The sequence below is a fragment of the Scyliorhinus torazame genome, chromosome 5 (assembly GCF_047496885.1).
Source record: "Scyliorhinus torazame isolate Kashiwa2021f chromosome 5, sScyTor2.1, whole genome shotgun sequence".
Classification (NCBI taxonomy): Eukaryota; Metazoa; Chordata; class Chondrichthyes; order Carcharhiniformes; family Scyliorhinidae; genus Scyliorhinus; species Scyliorhinus torazame.
This window is the reverse complement of record NC_092711.1, coordinates 212252675-212274899: the sequence shown is the minus strand read 5'-3', so window position 1 is coordinate 212274899 and position 22225 is coordinate 212252675. Positions and strand designations below refer to the sequence as shown.

At 45.5% G+C, this 22225-nt stretch overlaps 1 protein-coding gene across 1 annotated transcript in view; it reads right to left on the bottom strand.

The window, feature by feature from the left end:
• The window catches only part of LOC140420928 (sodium- and chloride-dependent neutral and basic amino acid transporter B(0+)-like), a 54386-nt gene that overhangs the window by 9375 nt on the left and 22786 nt on the right, over nucleotides 1–22225 (bottom strand). The window contains exons 6-13 of the mRNA XM_072505090.1: nucleotides 18353–18485; nucleotides 15510–15650; nucleotides 12610–12838; nucleotides 10725–10850; nucleotides 8393–8511; nucleotides 2721–2820; nucleotides 1262–1371; nucleotides 984–1154 (exon numbers count right to left, since the gene is read on the bottom strand). Of these exons, the coding sequence (XP_072361191.1) occupies nucleotides 984–1154; nucleotides 1262–1371; nucleotides 2721–2820; nucleotides 8393–8511; nucleotides 10725–10850; nucleotides 12610–12838; nucleotides 15510–15650; nucleotides 18353–18485 (1129 nt within the window). The remainder of the gene's footprint in view (nucleotides 1–983; nucleotides 1155–1261; nucleotides 1372–2720; nucleotides 2821–8392; nucleotides 8512–10724; nucleotides 10851–12609; nucleotides 12839–15509; nucleotides 15651–18352; nucleotides 18486–22225) is intronic.

Here is a 22225-nt window from a genome sequence, read left to right as displayed (position 1 = left end):
CTGTGTGTAAATGGGCTACCAGATTTCTCTGCATTAAAACTGTACTTCAAAGCAGGAAATGCTTTGGAACATTTTGATTTTCTGCGAGGCACTATAAAAATGAAAAAGTGCCCCAGTCAGCTTGTACACTGCTTGGGTTTCACAGAATATAATAATGTTATTTCTCATGGGTAAACATAGAAAATTGAAGCAGGAGGAGGCCATTCGAGCCTGCTCCACCATTCATTAAGATCATGGTTGATCATCTAATTCAATACCCTAATCTTGCTTTCCCCCCATATCCTTTAATCCCCTGTGCCCTAAATGCTACATCCAACTGCTTCTTTAAATCATACACGTTTTGGCCTCAACTATTTCCTGTGGTAACGAATTCCAACCGCTTTCTGGGTGAAGAATTTTCTCCCCATTTCTGTCCGAAATGATCTATCCCGTATCCTTAGACTGTGACCCCTGCTTTTGGGCACACCAACCATCAGGAACATCTTTCCTGCATCTACCCTGTCTAGTCCTGTTAGAATTTCATAGGTTTCTTTGAAAACCCCACTCATTCTTCTGAACTCCAGCGAATACAATCCTAACCGACTCAACCTTCCCCCATACATCAGTCCCGCCATCCCAAGAATCAGCCTGGTAAACCTTTGCTGCACTCCCTCTAGAGCAGGAACATCCTTCCTCTGATAGGGAGACCAATATTCCAGGTGTGGCCTCACCGAGACTCTGTATAATTTCAGCAAGACGACGAGGATAAAATACGTGAATTTTCAATCCAGTAACTCTCGCTTGTGGGCCTACAATGACAATGTCCAAAATTGGTGCTCAATTTTAAATTCCATTAACTAAAAGCACAAGGATGGGTGGTCGTGTGTATGTGAGTGAAGGAGTGAGACAGTGTTAGAAGATGCTCTGCAGAAATTGTAACCAAGGCACAATTCTTCTCAAGCTGATGCAACACTAACACCGGCACCTCAAAACTGTTTACATACCTGCCACAAGTTTGAACCCTTAGCCTGGACAATTTTCACGATGGCTATAATAGGGATCCACATTATATAGAAGATTATCATACACCAGCCAAGTGCTGTTGCCCAGCCAGGATACTCAACAAGTCCATATGTTGGAGGAATGAATGTTACTAAGGACCAGATTAAGATTGCCTGAATGAAAGATTGCATAAAATGAGATCAGAGACAGAATGAGCAACTATCTACAGCTTGATTATTTTCAGTTTAAATCACAGTTTAGAAGATGCATATCTCCTTACCAGCAACAAAACTGGAGAGATAAAACCCCAACACGCCCTCCACCACAGCCAGAAGAGCCAATTCTTTCCCCCAATCATCATCTCAATGTCCTTGATGAATCTGTTTATCCCTGTGAACAAGAAAGCAGAGAGACACAATCACTACGTTTGTCCAGTCTTCAGGTCAGCTTGTTTACTGTGGAACATACAAGCCGATGAATCATGAGTAGAAACAGACCATTCAGCCCCTCAAGTCTGATGTGCCATTCAATAAGATCGGACTGTGGCCTCAACTAGACATTCCTGCCTGTCACCAATGTCCTTTGACTCCCTTGTCACTCAACAGTCTGCCCATTTCTGCTTTAAAAATATCCCATTTTCCTGCCCCCATCTCTCTCTGAGGATCAAAATTCCAAAGATCAATGACCTTCAGAGAAAACAAATTTTCCTCATCCCAGTCTTGCATGGCCGACTTATTATTTTTAAATGGTGTTCTCTGGTTGTTTAGAAATCAGTCTTGTACTGGGTATCACAAATGAACAAGTTAAATCAGAAAAGGGATCATTTAGGATTTCAAACAGGTTGAGTAAATTCCTTGTCACTGAACTGATTACCTGTGAAAGTAAAATATTCACACAAATCCTGAAGAACTCACTTTAGGAAAGGCTCATATTTCAGACCTGCGCTGAGAGGGGTCCCTGTTACCAGAATGGGGGAAGGATGTACAACCAAAATGAACGCTCGATCCTGTGCTGAGGAATAAAAACTGGATTCCACAAACATTTCCAGTTGCCGCAGGCGTAAATAGGGATGCTGGCAGAAAATCCCACGACGCCACCAGAATCACATATTCCCTACAGTGCAGAAGGAGGTCATTCAGCCCATCGGGTCTGTACCGGCCCTCTGAAAGAACACGCTACCTAGGCCCACTCGCCACCACATCCCTGTAACCCCACCTACCCTTTGAACACAAAGCGACAATTTATCATGGCCAATCCACCTAACCTGCACATCTTTAGACTGTGGTAGGAAACTGGAGCATCCAGAGGAAACCCACGCGGACAAGGGGAGAATGTGCAAACTCCACACAGACATTCACCCAAGGCCGGAATTGAACCCGGGTCCCTGACGCTGAGAGGCAGCAGTGCTAATCACTCTGTCACTGTGCCACCCATCTCGTTCATGAATTTTCACCCATCACCGGTGGACTCAACAAGGTTCCCACCCATCCTTAAAATGCATTTAATAAATTTAAGTGTATTTAAAGGGCTTCCTCGCCACATATCCCCCCCCCGCCCCAGTCTAATTGGGTAGGATTTGACTGGCAATGGGAGTACCTTAACTTTCAGTCAACATTGAAGATGAAATCCATATCATTGTGCCTTGTTAACTTATCTTCTTTCTTTTGAAAAGAGAAGGACCCAATAAAGTTTTATTTGAACTATTTAATTTGTTTCACTGCTTTCCCTCCTGCACTTACCATAGACCCAGCTTAGACCAATGATTTCCACAACAGCAGCTATAAGAATTCCCCATCCAGCGGTGAAATGATCAATTAAATTGATCCAGTAAATCCCTGACTGAAAAGAAGTGAAAGTTAGAGATTTGGCTGTAAGAGAAAATGACAAAACTCATTCTAATAAGACATCTATGGACAAGAAAAAGCTACACTTTTCTCAACCTGTAAATATGCCAGCCCTATAGCTTTTGAGACACTAGGTGGAATCTGACCATATTATTTCAAAGTGCCAGGCTCAGACTGAAAACTGGTGTGTAGCTTCCCAGCTGCACAGTCCAGTTTTCTCTCCAGATCTTGACCCTCGCTGAATGAAATAATTAGTGGGCAGGGTTTACGCCATCACTCTGGCGGGGGCGGGGCCTGATAGAACCAGCAAGGCCGGCACCTCACACTCGGTTCACTCACTTCAACGTACTCCACAGAGATGGGGGCGCTATATCTAAAAGGTGGCCTGATCAGCAATAAAGTGCAACTCCCCCCATCGCAGAACAATCGGGATCTTCCGCTCACTCCGTGCCCCACACTCCCCCCCCCCCCCCCCCCGGAGAATCATCGGGGGCTACCCTCTTCCTTCCTCCGCCCCCATCACTGCCTGCTGCCCCCCTGAACCGTAAGTTCTCCCTTCATTATTCTTTTTTTCCCTTTTTTTCATTTTTCTTCTTTTCTTAAATTTAGAATACCCAATTGACTTTTTTTTTCCAATTAAGGGGTCATTTAGCGAGGCTAATCCACCTACCCTGCACAGTTTTTGGGTTGTGGGGGTGAAACCCACGCAAACACGGGGAAAATGTGCAAACGCCACACGGACAGTGACCCAGAGCCGGGATCGAACCTGGAACATTAGCGTCGTGAGGCAGCAGGGCTAACCCGCTGCGCCACCGTGCTGCCCCCTTCATTATTCTTTTTGTCTACTGTGTATGTACTGCTTTTCTCTGTACTTCGATACATGTGACAATAAATCAATCAATTAAAAAAACTCTAATTGATTCAAAAATCAGTAGATTGAAATTCCTTTAACTAATCTCTGATGAAAACAAACTATTCTTTAAGCACTCCGAGCTGCCAATCACACTGCTCACTTAACTGGGACCCCATGATAATATTAGGTAGTAAAATACATCTTGTAGCGAATCCAAATATAACCCACAAACTTATAGAACATAGAAAATACAGCACAGAACAGGCCCTTCGGCCCACGATGTTGTGCCGAACCTTTGTCCTAGATCAATCATAGATTATCATTGAATTTACAGTGCAGAAGGAGGCCATTCGGCCCCCTGAGTCTGCACCGGCTCTTGGAAAGAGCACCCCACCCAAACTCAACACCTCCACCCAACACCAAGGGCAACTTTGGACACTAAGGGCAATTTATCATTGGCCAATCCACCTACCCTGCACATCTTTGGACTGTGGGAGGAAACCGGAGCACTCGGAGGAAACCCACGCAGACACGGGGAGGACGTGCAGACTCCGCACAGACAGTGACCCAAGCCGGAATCGAACCTGGGACCCTGGAGCTGTGAAGCAATTGTGCTATCCACAATGCTACCGTGCTGCCCTTAAGAACAAATAAATCTACACTATATCATTTTACCGTAATCCATGTACCTATCCAATAGCTGCTTGAAGGTCCCTAATGTTTCCGATTCAACTACTTCCACAGGCAGTGCATTCCATTCCCCCACTACTCTCTGGGTAAAGAACCTACCTCTGATATCCCTCCTATATCTTCCACCTTTCACCTTAAATTTATGTCCCCTTGTAATGGTTTGTTCCACCCGGGGAAAAAGTCTCTGACTGTCTACTCTATCTATTCCCCTGATCATCTTATAAACCTCTATCAAGTCGCCCCTCATCCTTCTCCGTTCTAATGAGAAAAGGCCTAGCACCCTCAACCTTTCCTCGTAAGACCTACTCTCCATTCCAGGTAACATCCTGGTAAATCTTCTTTGCACCTTTTCCAAAGCTTCCACATCCTTCCTAAAATGAGGCGACCAGAACTGTACACAGTACTCCAAATGTGGCCTTACCAAAGTTTTGTACAGCTGCATCATCACCTCACGGCTCTTAAATTCAATCCCTCTGTTAATGAACGCGAGCACACCATAGGCCTTCTTCACAGCTCTATCCACTTGAGTGGCAACTTTCAAAGATGTATGACATAGATCCCAAGATCTCTCTGCTCCTCCACATTGCCAAGAACTCTACCGTTAACCCTGTATTCCGCATTCATATTTGTCCTTCCAAAATGGACAACCTCACACTTTTCTGGGTTAAACTCTATCTGCCACTTCTCAGCCCAGCTCTGCATCCTATCTATGTCTCTTTGCAGCCGACAACAGCCCTCCTTACTATCCACAACTCCACCATTCTTCGTATCGTCTGCAAATTTACTGACCCACCCTTCAACTCCCTCATCCAAGTCATTAATGAAAATCACAAACAGCAGAGGACCCAGAACTGATCCCTGCGGTACGCCACTGGTAACTGGGATCCAGGCTGAATATTTGCCATCCACCACCACTCTCTGACTTCTATCGGTTAGCCAGTTCGTTATCCAACTGGCCAAATTTCCCATTATCCCATGCCTCCTTACTTTCTGCAGAAGCCTACCATGGGGAACCTTATCAAATGCCTTACTAAAATCCATGTACACTACATCCACTGCTTTACCTTCATCCACATGCTTGGTCACATCCTCAAAGAATTCAATAAGATTTGTAAGGCAAGACCTACCCCTCACAAATCCTTGCTGACTATCCCTAATCAAGCAGTGTCTTTCCAGAGGCTCAGAAATCCTATCCTTCAGTACCCTTTCCATTACTTTGCCTACCACCGAAGTAAGACTAACTGGCCTGTAATTCCCAGGGTTATCCCTAGTCCCTTTTTTGAACAGGGGCACGACATTCGCCACTCTCCAATCCCCTGGTACCACCCCTGTTGACAGTGAGGACGAAAAGATCATTGCCAACGGTTCTGCAATTTCATCTCTTGCTTCCCATAGAATCCTTGGATATATCCCGTCAGGCCCGGGGGACTTGTCTATCCTCAAGTTTTTCAAAATGCCCAACACATCTTCCTTCTTAACAAGTATTTCCTCGAGCTTACCAGTCTGTTTCACACTGTCCTCTCCAACAATATCGCCCCTCTCATTTGTAAATACAGAAGAAAAGTACTCGTTCAAGACCTCTCCTATCTCTTCAGACTCAATACACAATCTCCCGCTACTGTCCTTGATCAGACCTACCCTCGCTCTAGTCATTCTCATATTTCTCACATATGTGTAAAAGGCCTTGGGGTTTTCCTTGATCCTACCCGCCAAAGATTGTTCATGCCCTCTCTTAGCTCTCCTAATCCCTTTCTTCAGTTCCCTCCTGGCTATCTTGTATCCCTCCAATGCCCTGTCTGAACCTTGTTTCCTCAGCCTTACATAAGTCTCCTTTTTCCTCTTAACAAGACATTCAACCTCTCTTGTCAACCATGGTTCCCTCACTCGACCATCTCTTCCCTGCCTGACAGGGACATACATATCAAGGACACGTAGTACCTGTTCCTTGAACAAGTTCCACATTTCACTTGTGTCCTTCCCTGACAGCCTATGTTCCCAACTTAAGCACTTCAATTCTTGTCTGACAACATCGTATTTACCCTTCCCGCAATTGTAAACCTTGCCCTGTTGCATGCACCTATCCCTCTCCATTACTAAAGTGAAAGTCACAGAATTGTGGTCACTATCTCCAAAATGCTCCCCCACTAACAAATCTATCACTTGCCCTGGTTCATTACCAAGTACTAAATCCAATATTGCCCCTCCTCTGGTCGGACAAGCTACATACTACATACTGTGTTATGTCAACAAACAGACTGAAATGTCAAAAACGGATTACTTTTTAAAGTATAGTAAGAAGTCTTACAACACCAGGTTAAAGTCCAACAGGTTTGTTTCGATGTCACGAGCTTTCGGAGTGCTGCTCCTTCCTCAGGTGAATTTTTACTCATTTTTGGTACTCATTCAATCAGTACTCATTTTTAAAGTATGACATCCTGAGAAATGGCACAGTCAATTCCAGCCCCACTTTATCTGGAGTTGTAACGCAGGTGAAATTAACTCTTATTTTTAAATAGCTGAGGTCTTCGGCTGCTCGATAATTACAGTCACCAGGTTTGTAAATTTAAACACAATTAACTTTTTATTATTAACAATAACTACAATTAAATAGGCAACAAATACTACCATCTAATCTTTAACTCCTTCTTTTAATTCGTCCCAGCCTCTATACATGCACACACAGCCACACAAATACAGAGGGGAAAGTGGAGTGTAAAATAATTATAAAAGTAAAAGGATAAGTCTTAGTTTCTTCTTTAGTTTAGACTTTCAGGTGGCTGTTATCTTGTCTTTCAGCTTGTAATGGTTTTCACTGTGAACTCAGAGAACCAGTAGTCAACCAGCATTGGAGAAAGAGAGAAACGGCTTCTTCTCTCGGGATCTAGAATTTTCTGTCTTCAGACAGCAGGCAGCAGAGTGGAGAGACAGAGCTGGGAATCTTCTGCCTTCCGACAGTAGACAGCAGAACAGAGCTTCCATCTTGAGGGTCCAATGGCTTCTACTGGGTTCTCCCTTAAAAAGGCCACCTGACAGGAACCAATCGCTGTCGGTTGCCAGGCAGAATACTGTCCATGGCCAAATGATTGGCCACCAGCCAATCAATTCAAACAAACCCCTACAATCGCTTGGGTGCTATGAAGTCTGGATTCTTCTGCCCAAAATTCAAAACTGTACAATAACTACTGTTTTGACAATTTGAATTTTTTACTTCCTCTGCTTGACTTAAATGTATGTCTCCATTAATGATCCATGGACCAAAAACGATAAAGACAAAATAAAAGAAATAGAAACGAAAGAAATCAACATGAAGGGCTCTTACAAAGACAACCTTTGTTTTCATTCAATTTAAAATCCAGCAGTTAAATCCATTGACAGATTTGACAGTTGCAATGAGTTTAGACAGTTCTTTGATAGCTTTGATGATTCTTGAAAGCTTGACAGTTCTTTGACAGCTCCAATATGTTTATGCACTTTTTAAGCACAATTGTATTTGCTTTTGACCCCAATCCTAAAACATACATTACCTTACCCAAAGGGCCTCAGTATCATAGATGAGCACTTAGCTGGTTTAATCTGCATTCGTTGGGTTTCTTTCTCCTCGCTTTCCAAAATCCCACTTACATGGAGGCAGCTGATGGTTTAAGCGGCCAGCTGTCTCCCAAAGCTGAGTTTATGCGAACCTCAGCCCAACTCCAGTCCGAGCTGTGCAAAGATAGGAGGTGCCATGACCTGGGACAAGATTTCCGGGCTCGTCTGTCATTTTTGCGAGGATAAGGAGGCTCTCCGTCATGGTGAAAACCTGGGCCTATGTAAGTTTGATTCACCAGGTGATAGCAAAGGCAAATTTCCGGGCTTTGGATTGAGTAACAGCAGAGAGGAAGGGTCAGTCAGTCCCACACCATCCCTGCACAATACTAAATAGCTGGAAAAAACAGGACCAATACACAAGATCTCCGAATCACTGAATCCTGTTATAAGCAGCACTATATGTGGAAACAATGCACATTATTAAAAGGCGACATACCTGTGTTACACATACGAGGCCCAATAAAAAAAACACCAAGCAAGCACCAGATGTCACAAAAATGCGCTTTGATCGTAGATAATTAGGGAACTGGTCCAGCAACGTTGTTACAATTGTTTCTGATGAAAAAAATGTGAAATACGTTCAGTGATCAAATAATAATTCATACAGCCCAGTAAAACCCACCAATAGCGAACAGCAGTTGATGAGGAAATTGTCCTCTAACTATAAGTCCATTTACTGAAGTATTGAAGAGATTGAATCAGGTTGCCAGCCTAAAGAGGCTGAATATCAGCACAAGATGTGTGTGTGCTTAAGTTGTCTTTGCACCAAGAGCACAGGAATCATTCTCTGTCCCTGGAGGAGATTGAGAACTATGTTGCTTCCATTTCCATGCCGTGCCTTGAGACCATTTACAGCAAGCTCCTCTGAGAGGTTCATGCAGCTGTATCTTAGTGGAGAGAAGGCCAAATGTTCAAGAATGTCTTCACTGTACGGCATTGGAGCGTTCCCTCCTGGTCACCAATGTCAATGGGGCTAGCTTTCCGCCCACAGATAGAATCATAGAATTTACAGCGCAGAAGGAGGCCATTCGGCCCATCGAGTCTGCACTGGCCCTTGGAAAGAGCACCCTACTTAAGACCACACCTCCACCCTATCCCCGTAACCCAGTAACCCCACCTAACCTTTTTGGACACTAAGGGCAATCCAGCGATCTGAACACGGTGGCACAGTGGTCAGCACTGCTGCTTCACAGCGCCAGGGACCAGGGTTAGATTCCGACCTTGGGTGGCTGTCTGTGTGGAGTTTTCACTTTCTCCCCGTGTGTGCGTGAGTTTTCTCCAGGTGCTCCGGTTTCCTCTCACAGTCCAAAGATGTGCAGGTTAGGTGGATTGGCCATGGTAAATTGCTCCTTGGTGTTCAAAGGTTGGGTGCGGCTACAGGGCAAGAGCAGGGATTGAGCCTAGGTAGGGTGTTCTTTCAAAGGTTCAGCACAAACTCGATGGGCTAATTGCCCTCCTTCTCCACTGCAGGGATTCTATGAAAATACCAATCAAGAAGAAACTAATGGCACTAAAGAGTAATACATCCCCAGCACAAGATGATTTCTACCTCAGGGTATTAAAGGAACATAATAGACATTTGAATTTTAATCTTTCAAAGTTTTTTCATTTCAGAAACCTCTCCTTTCAATTGGAAGACTGTGGGCAGAATTCTCCCATCTGGCGAATTCCGTGGAGGGATGGGAACCTGGAGCGAAGGCTGATGGGAAAACATGCCTTATGTTTGGCCCCGACCAGATTAATAATTCACTGTGCTGTTGCACTATATTCCATGGTGTGGCTGGGCTGATGTTGTGTCGCTGTATCTGTTCGCTATGTTGAAAAAGCGCCCAACATCACTGACCCACTATTGAAGAAAGTAGATAGGCTTCCTGATTTGAAGATGAATCTCTGGAAGAGCTCTGAATCTAGAAGATGGACCTCTTGAGAAAGGTGATGAATCACCAGAAACATTGAGGCTTGAAGATGGACCTCCTCCAGGTCACCAAATGTGGAAGATCCGCCTACTTCTGTGCTATCGCACAATCCCGGGCTGTTGCTGGCCTCCAACCTGGACCCTGGAGTAAACCCTGGGCATTGATCGGGAGTACCGACATCTGCACGCCACATTGTTCCAGACCTGGTTTTCACAGGCATGTTGTCCAGCTGGCATCGCGGTGAGTTGGGCATGGGCGTTTGGGCATTCATCTGCAACTTATGAGCTGACACTGCAAGGAGGTGGGTGAAGAAGACAAACAATGGATGGCAGAGTGAAGACTGAGGGGAGGGAATCTTGACCCTGACAGGCTGCATGAAAAGTTCACAAACAAGGACGTTAAAGGGATACCACATTGTTTAGTGGAAGGTGATGCACGGTGACTCCAGATGCAATGGATGTGGGTCCAAGTGGAGCACAGATGCCTCGTGGGTGATGGGCTCAGGGGGAGGGTGCTTAAATTGAGGAACAGATTTTCCTCTGGGTTGTTGACATCCCGCATGGTCCAGTGAACACAGCTGGAGAGAGTGGTATGAGTGTGCTGGACTGGCATTTAGAATGGCGCCGGGAACATTCAACCCTTCCAGCACGTGGCGGGCAGACAGATCAGTAGGCAGCCCACCAGGAGATTTTGAGGGGAACCCACCTATGCATAATTAATGAGGTTCCAAGCGCAGAATCTGGCACGGGATCTTGCCATCCTGGCCAGCAGGAAATGCACGGCCGGAATCCCCCACCACCACAAAAAAACAGAGAATTTGCTCATGTTAGTTAGAAGTAATGTTATTCTTACCTATACTTGCAAACTGACTGTCGAGTCCCAGAGTGACCAGCATGAAGAAAAATAAAATGGACCATAAAGGTGCCACTGGCAACTGTGCAAGGGCCTCTGGGTAGGCAATGAAAGCCAAACCGAAACCTACAATGGATTGAAATGGTGCAATTAATGGCGCTTAATAGAAAGATACTGTAAACTTATGTCATTTATTTAAAACCTATTAATTACTTTAGAATCCAGACTGTCAGAAAAGTATCTAATTTGTGTGTTCAGCCTGAGACCTTATGTTTTCTTTCCATCAGGGTGAGTGATGTCAGTGATAGAGGTTGGAGAAAACTCCAGTATTTATCACAGTTATCTGCAGTTATCCCTCTATTCGATCCCAACAATGTGCCTGTTCCCATCCTCAGAAGAGCTTGCAGTAGTGGGATATTTTCTCATTGCTCAACTGTCCTGGAGTCCCTCCAATTAATGCTACTAATTCAATACTGGTCTTTGTGACCTTTGCCCACAAGGACCAGGACGGAGAATAGCTAAACTCTTTCCAAGTAGGACTCTTGCAGCCAGCAGTCAGGGAATGTTTGTCCCATCAATGTGAGCCTAACTTGTGCCAGTTCTGAGAACCAAGAATAGTATCTAACCCACTGAACCACCCAATATCCAAAGAGAAACTGATATTAGAGCGGATGGTTAACGCTCTGTGATGTGGTTGATATTTTTCCCAGTTCTGGTTATTCCTGTTGGTCAATTACAAACAGCTTGAAAACGCTGTGGTTTGTTTAAACTATATTACATTTATGTTAAAATTATTTAGTTCAAAACCACTGGAAGTAGATTGTGGATTTGTTTATTGTCACGTATACCGAGGTACAGTGAAAACTATTTTTCTGCGAGCAGCTCAACAGATCATTAAGTACATGAAAATAAAATAAAATAACATGCATAATAGGGCAACACAAGGTACACAATGTAAATACATAAACACCGGCATTGGGTGACGCATGAGATCAATCCATAAGAGGGTCATTTCGGAGTCTGGTAACAGCGGGGAAGAAGCTGTTTTTGAGTCTGTTCGTGCAGTCAGACTTTTGTGTCTCCTGCCTGATGGAAGAAGTTGGAAGAGTGAATAAACAGAGTGGAATGGCTGAATTGTTGAGCAAGGATAATTTTATTTGATACTTTTGGAATCATATTAACAGACGATAGTTGGCACAATTCACCCAAAAAGTTTCTATGTCCAGTTTTGGGACCGTTTAATGGGGTGTATCTCTGTGGCTGCAGCACAAAGAAACATCTTGCTATTCAACAGCACTTTGTTTTGGCCTCGGGGACTTTCTCTCCGCCGAGGCCGCACTTTTAAGTCCTCGCAGATCAGAGTGCCATTTTGTCTGGCCATCCACCCTTTCAGGCTCCCGTCCCCCAGTTTTCGATCCCCCCCCTCCCCCAGTCAACCTTGGGGAGGCCTGTGGGAACCCACTACCCAGTACAGCATCCCCAGGACCTGATCCCTGGCATTGCCAAAATGGCACCCAGGCACCCTGGTACTGCCAGCTTTACACCATGGCAGTGCCCCTGCCAGCCTGGCAGTGCCACCCAACGCCTTGACAGTGCCAGAGTGGTACTGCCAGGTTGCCCAGGTGGCACTACCAGGGTGCAGGCTGGTAGTGACAAGGTGCCTGGGTGCCAGCGTGCCACTCTGTCCTGTCCCCGACTGCCTGGCAGTCTCTAATCACCTGCAAGACCGAGCTAAGGCACCGTTGAGTACTCGTCTCCACAAACGTTTTGAACGTCTCCAATCTAGCGAGAGGCCTCTCGCGTGATTCAACGGCCGCAAGCCAACACCAGGTCGGGCTCGATGAGGCCGCTGAATCGCACCCAGTAAGTTTGACTTTGCTGTTACCTGACTTTGCAACCTCTGAAACAAGCTTGTCTTGTATATGAGCCATGTGTCCAAGGATGGAGAAGATGGCAAATCCAGCAAACACACTTGTACCGCAATTAATAACACAGACAATGATGGCATCTGTATAACAGTTATTGTGGAACTTGTTGTAGGATGACAGGGCTGTTAAACCTCCCCAAGCGACTGACAGTGAATAGAAAATCTGTGTTGCAGCATCTTTCCAGATCTGGGAAGTAGAAGGTAAAATATTCCACTGTAAGAACTTTAACATGAGTTTGCTGAACTGCGACAGTTAAAACTGCAATAAGCATGGGAAATACATGGGTATCAGCACAAGAGCCCAATGGTGATCTTTCTGAATGAAAGTCCCTTTAGCCAATGGAGTCTTCCTCAAGTAATCAGACATTCATTCTGTTTCCCTGCCTAATTCCCTTCAGGAGTTCAAATTCTTTGTCCAGCTGGGTGGATTTTCTTCACCACCCCCCACCACCCCCCACACTCCACGGCCTGCTTTGCAGCGGCGGAACCAGCCCACCATCGGCTGGTGGCAGGATCTTCTGCTCCCGCCTTTGTCAGGGGGGTTTCCATTGTATGCCACCCTCACCACCGTGAAACCGGCGCTGCGGGCTCACCATCGGTGGGACCAGAAGATTCCGGCTGAGGTATTTTCAAGCAATTTATGGTTTAATTTCATTTATGTTGCCACAGCTGAAAGCAGTACAAAGCTAAGACGCAAGAGAAATCCATCAGAGTTTTGTTAAAATTAACAACTAAATCTCACTGTCGGTAAACTATAATCATGGAAACACGGAAAATAGGTGCAGGAGTAGGCCATTCGGCCCTTTGAGCCTGCTGATGAGCCATGGCTGATCCTGTAGCTCAATATCATAGTCCCACACTCTCCCCATACCTCCTGACAACCTATAGTGCCGGGAAATCTATTTCCTTCTTAAATATATTCAGTGACAGTCTCCACAACCTTCTTTGGTACAGTTTTCCACAGGTTCACCACCCTCTGAGTGAAATAATTTCTTCTCATCTCAATCCTAAATGGTCTACCGTGTATCCTGAGCATGTGACCTCTGGTTCCAGCCCTCCCCAGCCAGAGGAAGGGACATCCCTGCATTCAGTCTGTCCAGTCCTATTAGAATTTTAAACTTTTCAATTAGATCCCCTCTCTAATTTTTTTAATTTTATTCGTTCATGGGATGTGGGCATCGCTGGCTGGGCCAGCAATTATTGTCCATGCAAGAACATTTAAGAGTCAACTGCACTGCTCTGGATCTGGAGTCACATGTAGGCCGGACGAGGTAAGGATGACAGGCTTCTTTCCCTGAAGGACATTAGTGAACCTGCTGGGTCTTTACGGCAATCGACAATGGTTTGATGGTCATCTTTAGACTTCTAATTCCAGATTTTATTGAATTCAAATTTCACCACCTGCCATGGCGGGATTCGAACCCCAGTCCCCAGAGCATGACTCTGGCTCTCTGGATTACTGGTTCAGTAATCTACCCAGTACGGCACCCCCAGGGCCATTCTAGTGAATACAAGCCCAGTCAACCCAATCTCTGCTCATATGACAATCCTGCCATCCTAGGAATCAGTCTAGTAAACCTTTGCTGTATTCCCTCCTGGACAAGCATATTCTTTCTTCGATAAGGAGAAGGTCCTGTACAGCTGCAATAAGACATCCTTACTCCTGTACTCAAGTCTTCTTGCAAATGTTGATCAACGTACCGTTTGCCTTCCAAACTGCTTGCTTTACCTCCATGATTGCTTTCATTTGGTGTACACCCAGGTCCCTCTGTGTGTCAACATTTCTCAATCTATCACAATTCAAATAATACTCTGCTACTCTGTTTCTCCATCTGAAATGGATAACTTAGGATTGATCTACGTGAAACTGCATCTGCCATGAATCGGCCCACTCACAACTTGCCTCAATCACCTCGAAACCCTTTAACATCCTCCTCACCACTCACATTCCCACCAAATTTTGTGTCATCAGCAAACTTGGAAATGTTACATTGTTTCCTCATCCAAACCATTGATGCATATTGTGACTAATGGGACCCAAGCACCGATCCCTGTGGGGCCCTACTGGTCACTTTGAAAAAGACCCACTTATTCCTACTCTGTTTCCTGTATGCTAACCACCTCTCAATCCATACCAATCTATTTTACCTAACCCCATGTGATTTAATTTTGCACACCAATGTCTTACGTGGGTCTTCATCAAAAGTTTTCTGAAAATTCAAATACACCACATCCACTGATTCACCCTTATCTAGCCTACCTGTTATGACCTCAAAGAACATCAGTAGGATTGTCAAACTTTATTTCCCTTTTGTAAATCCATGTTGATTTTGTCTAATCCCACTGATATTTTCTAAGTGCCCTGTTATCACATCTTTTATAATCGTATGTCAAAATATTTACTGCGGATTTAATTGTTACTTGTGATCTCTCACATAGATTGATGAAATACTTAAATATTTACCCAACAATTTTATTAGTGGATTATTTACAAGCTGCTAAAAAGAAATGGGAGGCCTTGTATGGTGTTATATTCGGCCTTGTCCCTTCGAAGTCTATTATCTCCCATTTCATCCCATCTATTTCATTCAATTTTAGTCCATTTCTGCTTTCTTATTCCATTCTATCTGCAAACATCTAAATGTTAAGTAGCATAAATTAAAATAATTATCTTTTATTGCTAGGTTTCAGTTGTAACTTCCTTCTCACTCCATCTACTAATATGCAATGGTTGAAATTAGTTTTCCCTTAGATTAACAATACAAAACAACTTGTCATAAATGAGGAACATAAATAAAAGCGAAATATGAAGCAATTTGACTGAAGAATACATTTGGAGTTCTATAGATAAGATTTACCTCAGCATCTCTCAACTTAGTGATGTTTGACTGGCTTCCAATGTAATATTCAATTCCTTTATAAGCTCCCTCCAAAGTAGCACCTCGGATTAGAAGTATGATCAGAACCAAATAAGGGAATGTCGCAGTGAAATAAACCACCTGAAATGGAGAGTAAATTGTTAGATTTTCCTGCATTGCTGATACAACATTAACTGTATTGAATCCAACTGAATGACAAACTAATAAAGCAGAGAATCAACCATAAATAATTGGAGGACTAATGACTGACTGTTCTACAGACATATTTAACATTGAATTAGATACTTAAATTGAATTTAAATGACACGATATTTGGCTGGACCTTGCTGTAAAAATGATATCTTAGTGACAGATATTGGGCTGGACCCACCATCGGCAGGATCCTCCGCTTCGCCGGCAGCACACTCAAACCCGCAGATTTTCTGACGGCGCAGGGGTGCCCACAATGGGAAACCCCATTGGCCGGCCGGCCGGCGGGACAGAGGATCCCGCTGCCGGTGGGGGCACGCCTCATCAGAAAACGGATGTGGCGGAACGGAGAATCTCGCCCACCGATTTTTAAAAATGTTACCAATTAAAGGGCAACTTAGCGTGGCCAATCCGCCTACCCTGCACATCTTTGGGTTGTGGGGGTGAGATCCACGCTGACACAGGGAAAATTTTCAAACTCCACACGGACAGTGACCCGGGGCCGGGATCGAATCCGGGTCCTCGGCGCCATGAAGCAGCAGTGCCCATCCACTGCGCCGCCGGGACAGACGCTGATATTTGTGTGCAAATCAACCAGCAAATTCCAGGATAAAGAGCTGTTCGAAATCTTCCAAACTAAGATCAATTTACCCGATTCTACTGTTTATTTGTGAAATGCCTTCTTGCCTGTAGCCTCCTGCCTTATTGGATTTGCATATTTATTGCACATTAGAAACAGGACACATTTTTATCTTATAATTATCTTCTATAACAATGTGACAATTTGTTAATCCAGTGCCAATGAATCTTTCTGACCCTGAAATAGGATAATTTGAACTGTGGAGTCTCCCCCTAGGTGATAAATTGTTCTCAAAAATGTAAAAACAATATTGGTGGGATTCTCCGTAACGCCATTTTTTCGGTGTGATGCCCTCCGCCAGCAATGGGATCCTCCATTCTGGCAGCCGGCCAATGGGGTTTCCTATTGTAGCCATCCCACGCCATCAGGAAACCCGCTGGCGTGGGTGCACTGTTGGCGAAGCGGAGGATCCAGCCAACGGAGAATCCCGCAGATACATTTAAAAACGTTTTTGTTTTCTTAGTTCTCCGTCTTTCTCTTTCTTCTTTTTCTTTTAATACTATCTTTCAATGGGTGGTTAGCACTGCTTACTCACAACACCAGGGACCCGGGTTTGATTCTGGTCTTGGGTGTGACTGTCGGTGTGGTGTTTGCACGTTGTCCCCTTGTCTGCATAGGTTTCCTCCGGGTGCTCCGGTTTTCTCCCACAATCCAAAAATGTGCAGGTTACGTGGTTTGGCCATGCTAGATTGTTCTTTTGTGTCCAAAGGTGTGCAGGTTAGGTTGTGGGGAGTGGGCCTCATTAGGGTGCTCTATCAGAGGGTTGAAGCAGATTCGATGGGTCGAATGGCCTCCTTCTGTACTGTCAGGATTCTAAGCTTCTCTCCCTTTCTTTATTTCTGATTTGATTCTGATTTAACACTCTGAATCATTCTCCACCTTAGTTGACCCCCGAGATGTTTTCTCAATCTTAAATCTTACTGGTTCGAGAGACGCATTGTTGTCCCCAAAATTCACAAAGGTTGCCTTTGGGATGCTGTTATCAGCTCACAATTCTCACAAGTTACAGCACAAAATTACTTTTGAGGTTTAGGGTGCAGAAATGTATCTAATCAGCTCCTTCCCTCAGGAGAAAAATCTTCACATTCAATTCAGGCTTCCAGGGCTCATGAATTATGGATCTCCCCACTCCCAGTCACTGTTAACATCGCCAATGAGATAAACCAGGCCACGTCACAAATGGTCTCTCAATTTGGGTTTTACAGAAATTATGGGCGTCATTCTCCGACCCCCCGCCGGGTTGGAGAATGACCGTTGGCCGCCGTGAAACCTGCCCCCGCCCCCGCCGAAGTCTCCGCTCCCGGAGATTGGGCGGGGGCGGGAATCCGGCCGCGCCGGTTGGCGGGACCCCCCGCTGGATTCTCCGGCCCGGATGGGCCGAAGTCCCGCCCAGGAATTGCCTGTCCCGCCGACGTAAATCAAACCTGGTATTTACCGGCGGGACCAGGCGGCGTGGGCGGGCTCCGGGGTCCTGGGGGGGGGGGGCGCGGGGCGATCTGACCCCGGGGGGTGCCCCCACGGTGGCCTGGCCCGCGATCGGGGCCCACCGATCCGCGGGCGGGCCTGTGCCGTGGGGGCACTCTTTCCCTTCTGCCTCCGCTACGGCCTCCACCATGGCGGAGGCGGAAGAGACTCTCCCCACTGCGCATGCGCGGGAAACTGACAGCGGCCACTGACGCTCCCGCGCATGCGCTGGGAAACTGACAGCGGCCGCTGACGCTCCCGCGCATGCGCCGCATTTCCGCGCCAGCTGGCGGGTCAACAAACGCCATTTCCGCCAGCTGGCGGGGCGGAAATCCCTCCGGCGTCAGCCTAACCCCTCAATGTTGGGGCTAGGCCGCCAAAGATGCGGAGCCTTCTTTGGGCCGGCGCGATGCCCGTCTGATTGGCGCCGGCTTTGGCGCCAGTCGGCGGGCATCCCGCCGTTGGGGGAGAATTTCGCCCATATTACTTTGCCACTAAGTTTGACTCCAATCATTGCCAATTATGTTACCTTTCCTGAAGATTTGATTCCTTTAGATAAGGCAAACCCAACTATTATCCAGGCCAGAAGCAGACAGAGAGCCAAATACCAGACAACGTCCCCAGTCTCATCGATTGAGCTTGAACGTCGCAAAGCTACTTTACTAAATAAAATTTAAAAAAGAAAACATCTCATGTCAGGATACTGCTCATTACACAAAGTTTGGGATTTAGACAATTATACATGATCTGAAAGATGAAAGGTATCAGCACTCGTTTTAGAAGTGAATTTTCAAGAAAATTAGGTTACATTTGGTACTTTTTTCCTTCGTGTTTATGGCACTCAGGATCGAGAAGGAACCCAATGAATATAAGAATTGCTAGACAAGGAAAGGGCAATATACTGTGAATGCTGGAAATAAAAAGAGAAAACACTTGAAATACTGAGCTGGTCAGACAGCATCTGTAGAGAGAAGCAGAGTTAATGGGGTTAATTATTCATCCACCAATTGACCCTTAAGTGGACAGTTAATGGAAACATAAAGGCCTTGTCCTACCACCACTAGCATCAACCAAGCTACTGTTGCCACATGGGGAGCTTGGTCGCTCTGCAAGCATGAATCTCTCCTGGTGGCACTGCTACACAAAAGAGATAGACCATAAGATACAGGAGCAGAATTGGGACATTCGGCCCTTCGAGTCTGCTCCGCCATTCGATCATGATTGCTATGTTTCTCATCCCCATTCTCCTGCCTTCTCTCCATAACTCCTGATCCCATTATTAATCAAGAACCAAGGGCAGCATGCTGGCGCAGTGGGTTAGCCCTGCTGCCTCACTGCGCCGAGGTCCCAGGTTCGATCCCGGCTCTGGGTAACTGTCCGTGTGGAGTTTGCACATTTTCCCCGTGTTTGCGTGGGTTTCACCCCCAGAACCCAAAGATGTGCAGGCTAGGTGGATTGGCCATGTTAAATTGCCCCTTAATTGGAAAAAATGAATTGGGTACTCTAAATTTATAAAATGAAACACAAGAACCTACGTCTGTCTTAAAGACTCTCAGTGACTTGGCCTCCACAGCCTTCTGCGGCAAAGAGTTCCACAGATTCACCACCCTCTGGCTGAAGAAATTCCCCCTTATTTCAGTTTTAAAGGATTGTCCCTTAAGCCTGAGGCTGTGCCTTCGGGTATTAGTCTCTCCTACCAGTGGAAATATTTTCTTCACATCCTTTGATCTCTGGTTAGCCAGAAGCTCTCAGTTGGTGGGACCTCTGCCCCCGGGGTTCTGATCTGTGGGTAAGCCCTACCGGAGGCCTCTCACCGGCCTGATTTGCTTATGGTTCAATGGGCCTTTACCAAAGGTGACCACCCTCCTGCTGGCAGGTGAGACCCCTTCTTACATCACTGAAATTGGCTCTTTTACAATTGAATGTCAAACCAGATTGTGCTCTACTCACTGTTTGCTAGATGATCACACCAGTTTACCCTGCTTCATTTTCTTTTTTTTCCCTTTTTTAATAAATTTAGAGTACCCAATTCATTTTTTCCAATTAAGGGGCAATTTAGCGTGGCCAATCCATCTATCCTGCACATAAGAACATAAGAACATAAGAACTAGGAGCAGGAGTAGGCCATCTGGCCCCTCAAGCCTGCTCCACCATTCAATGAGATCATGGCTGATCTTTTGTGGACTCAGCTCCACTTTCCGGCCCGAACACCATAACCCTTAATCCCTTTATTCTTCAAAAAACTATCTATCTTTATCTTAAAAACATTTAATGAAGGAGCCTCAACTGCTTCACTGGGCAAGGAATTCCAGAGATTCACAACCCTTTGGGTGAAGAAGTTCCTCCAAAGCTCAGTCCTAAATCTACTTTCCCTTATTTTGAGGCTATGCCCCCTAGTTCTGCTTTCACCCGCCAGTGGAAACAACCTGCCCGCATCTATCCTATCTATTCCCTTCATAATTCATATGTTTCTATAAGATCCCCCCGCATCCTTCTAAATTCCAATTCCAATATACAATTGCAGCATAACCTCCCTAGTCTTAAACTCCATCCCTCTAGCAATGAAGGACAAAACTCGATTAGCCTTCTTAATCACCTGTTGCACCTGTAACCAACTTTTTTGGGTTGTGGGGGTGAAATCCACGGAAATATGGGGAGAATGTGCAAACTCCACATGGACAGTGACCCAGAGCTGGGATTGAACTTGGGACTGCGGCGCCGTGAGGCAGCCGTGCTAACCACTGGCCCTGCTTCATTTTCTGGAATGAAATCCAAAACTGCGTCCTTCCTTGTTGGACTGATTCAGAAAGTTCTCCTGTGCACATGCAATAATTTCTTCTCCTTTCTTACCATTAAGTCACATGTTCTCCACCTAATTTAGACTATGAAATTTAGCACGGAATCTTTGCAGAATTTGGCAGTGCCAGACTCAGACAGAAAACTGGTGTGTACCTCTCCAGTTGCACAGAAAGTATTCTTTAAAATATGGAGCCTCTTTGGGAAAAATAATGGTTTATGCCATCTCTCTGGCGGGCGGGGCCTGATAGAGCCAGCAACCAACGCCACAGAAATCAGGAAACCATCTTTAAAGGGCACCCAATTAGCCCTGCAACCTAACGGGCCTGAGCCCCCATCACGGTGGGCTCAAGGGCTCTTCCCCCACCCCAACAATCCTTTCCGGCAGTCCCCCCACCAAAATTCATCCACCACATTCCAACCAACACAGCGGATGAATCACTGGCACTCCACCCTCCCCCACATGACTGCCTCACCATTGCACAAATGCACTCACCCCCCACACCCCCATGGATCCCCCACCCCTAGAACTGCCCCTGGCATAGGTTGGCACTGCCAGCTTGGAACTATGCCAAACATTCAGTGTCTCCCTGTGCCCGGGGCTGTGCCAGAGTACTGTCTGAGCATGTCCCTCCACCACTCCCCCCCACTTGGGCAATATTTAGCTCTGTGCCCCTCGTGTGGCAAAACCTGACTCATCGATGAGGTATGAATATTTAGTGAGGGGTCATATGGAGGGGGTTCCAACTAATAACATTTAAAATTATTATTATTTTTTAAAAAAATTATCGTACCCAATTATTTTTTTTTAGATTCAGGGGCAATTTAACATGGCCAATTCACCTACCCTGCACATCTTCTTGGGTTGTGGGGGTTGATTTGTTATGTTGTAGGTGTAACATAAGCGTCTTCCTTGTGGTGCACTTGACAAAGGGAGGTTCAGACGTGGAGATAACTTCAACACGTTTATTAAACTATTTACACTTCTATTACTCGGGTTCAACACTACTGCTAATCCTACTACAGCTACCCAGACTGACTAACCAGTTGCTGCAATCCACATGGTGGGTGTAATATTGAATCAACCCTGTGTCTGTACTCACTGACTGTCTCCACTGGAAAGGGGCAGATCATGTGTGTGGTGTCCTTTATATATGGGTTGGTGTAATGCTCCCCTGTGGTTGTGTCACCTCCTTGTGTATCGTGAATGTCTATTGGTTGTGTCCTATCTACTTGATCTATTGGTTGAGTGTGTGTGTGTGATGTCACTGGTGCTCCCTCTAGTGTCTAGCTAGCCTACATGCATTTACATTGATGCACATCACCACATCCCCCCTTTTTTATATGTTACACATTTTCTGCACACTTTGAGAAAATTGAACAAAAAACAGGTAGATAGGTTAAGGTATATACAGGTCATGGGAACGTGATTAAACAATAAGTCCAAATCATTTGTGTGAGCCCAAAAACCATCAATCATCATGGTCAGATGTTTCTCTTGGTTATGAACGCCATCAACGTCCCTGTGCCACAGGAACCAAGAAGTGGTCAAATCACTTCGCTGTCTGATTTGGAGTCCCTTTCTTTTTTCGATGTTTGTGATGAT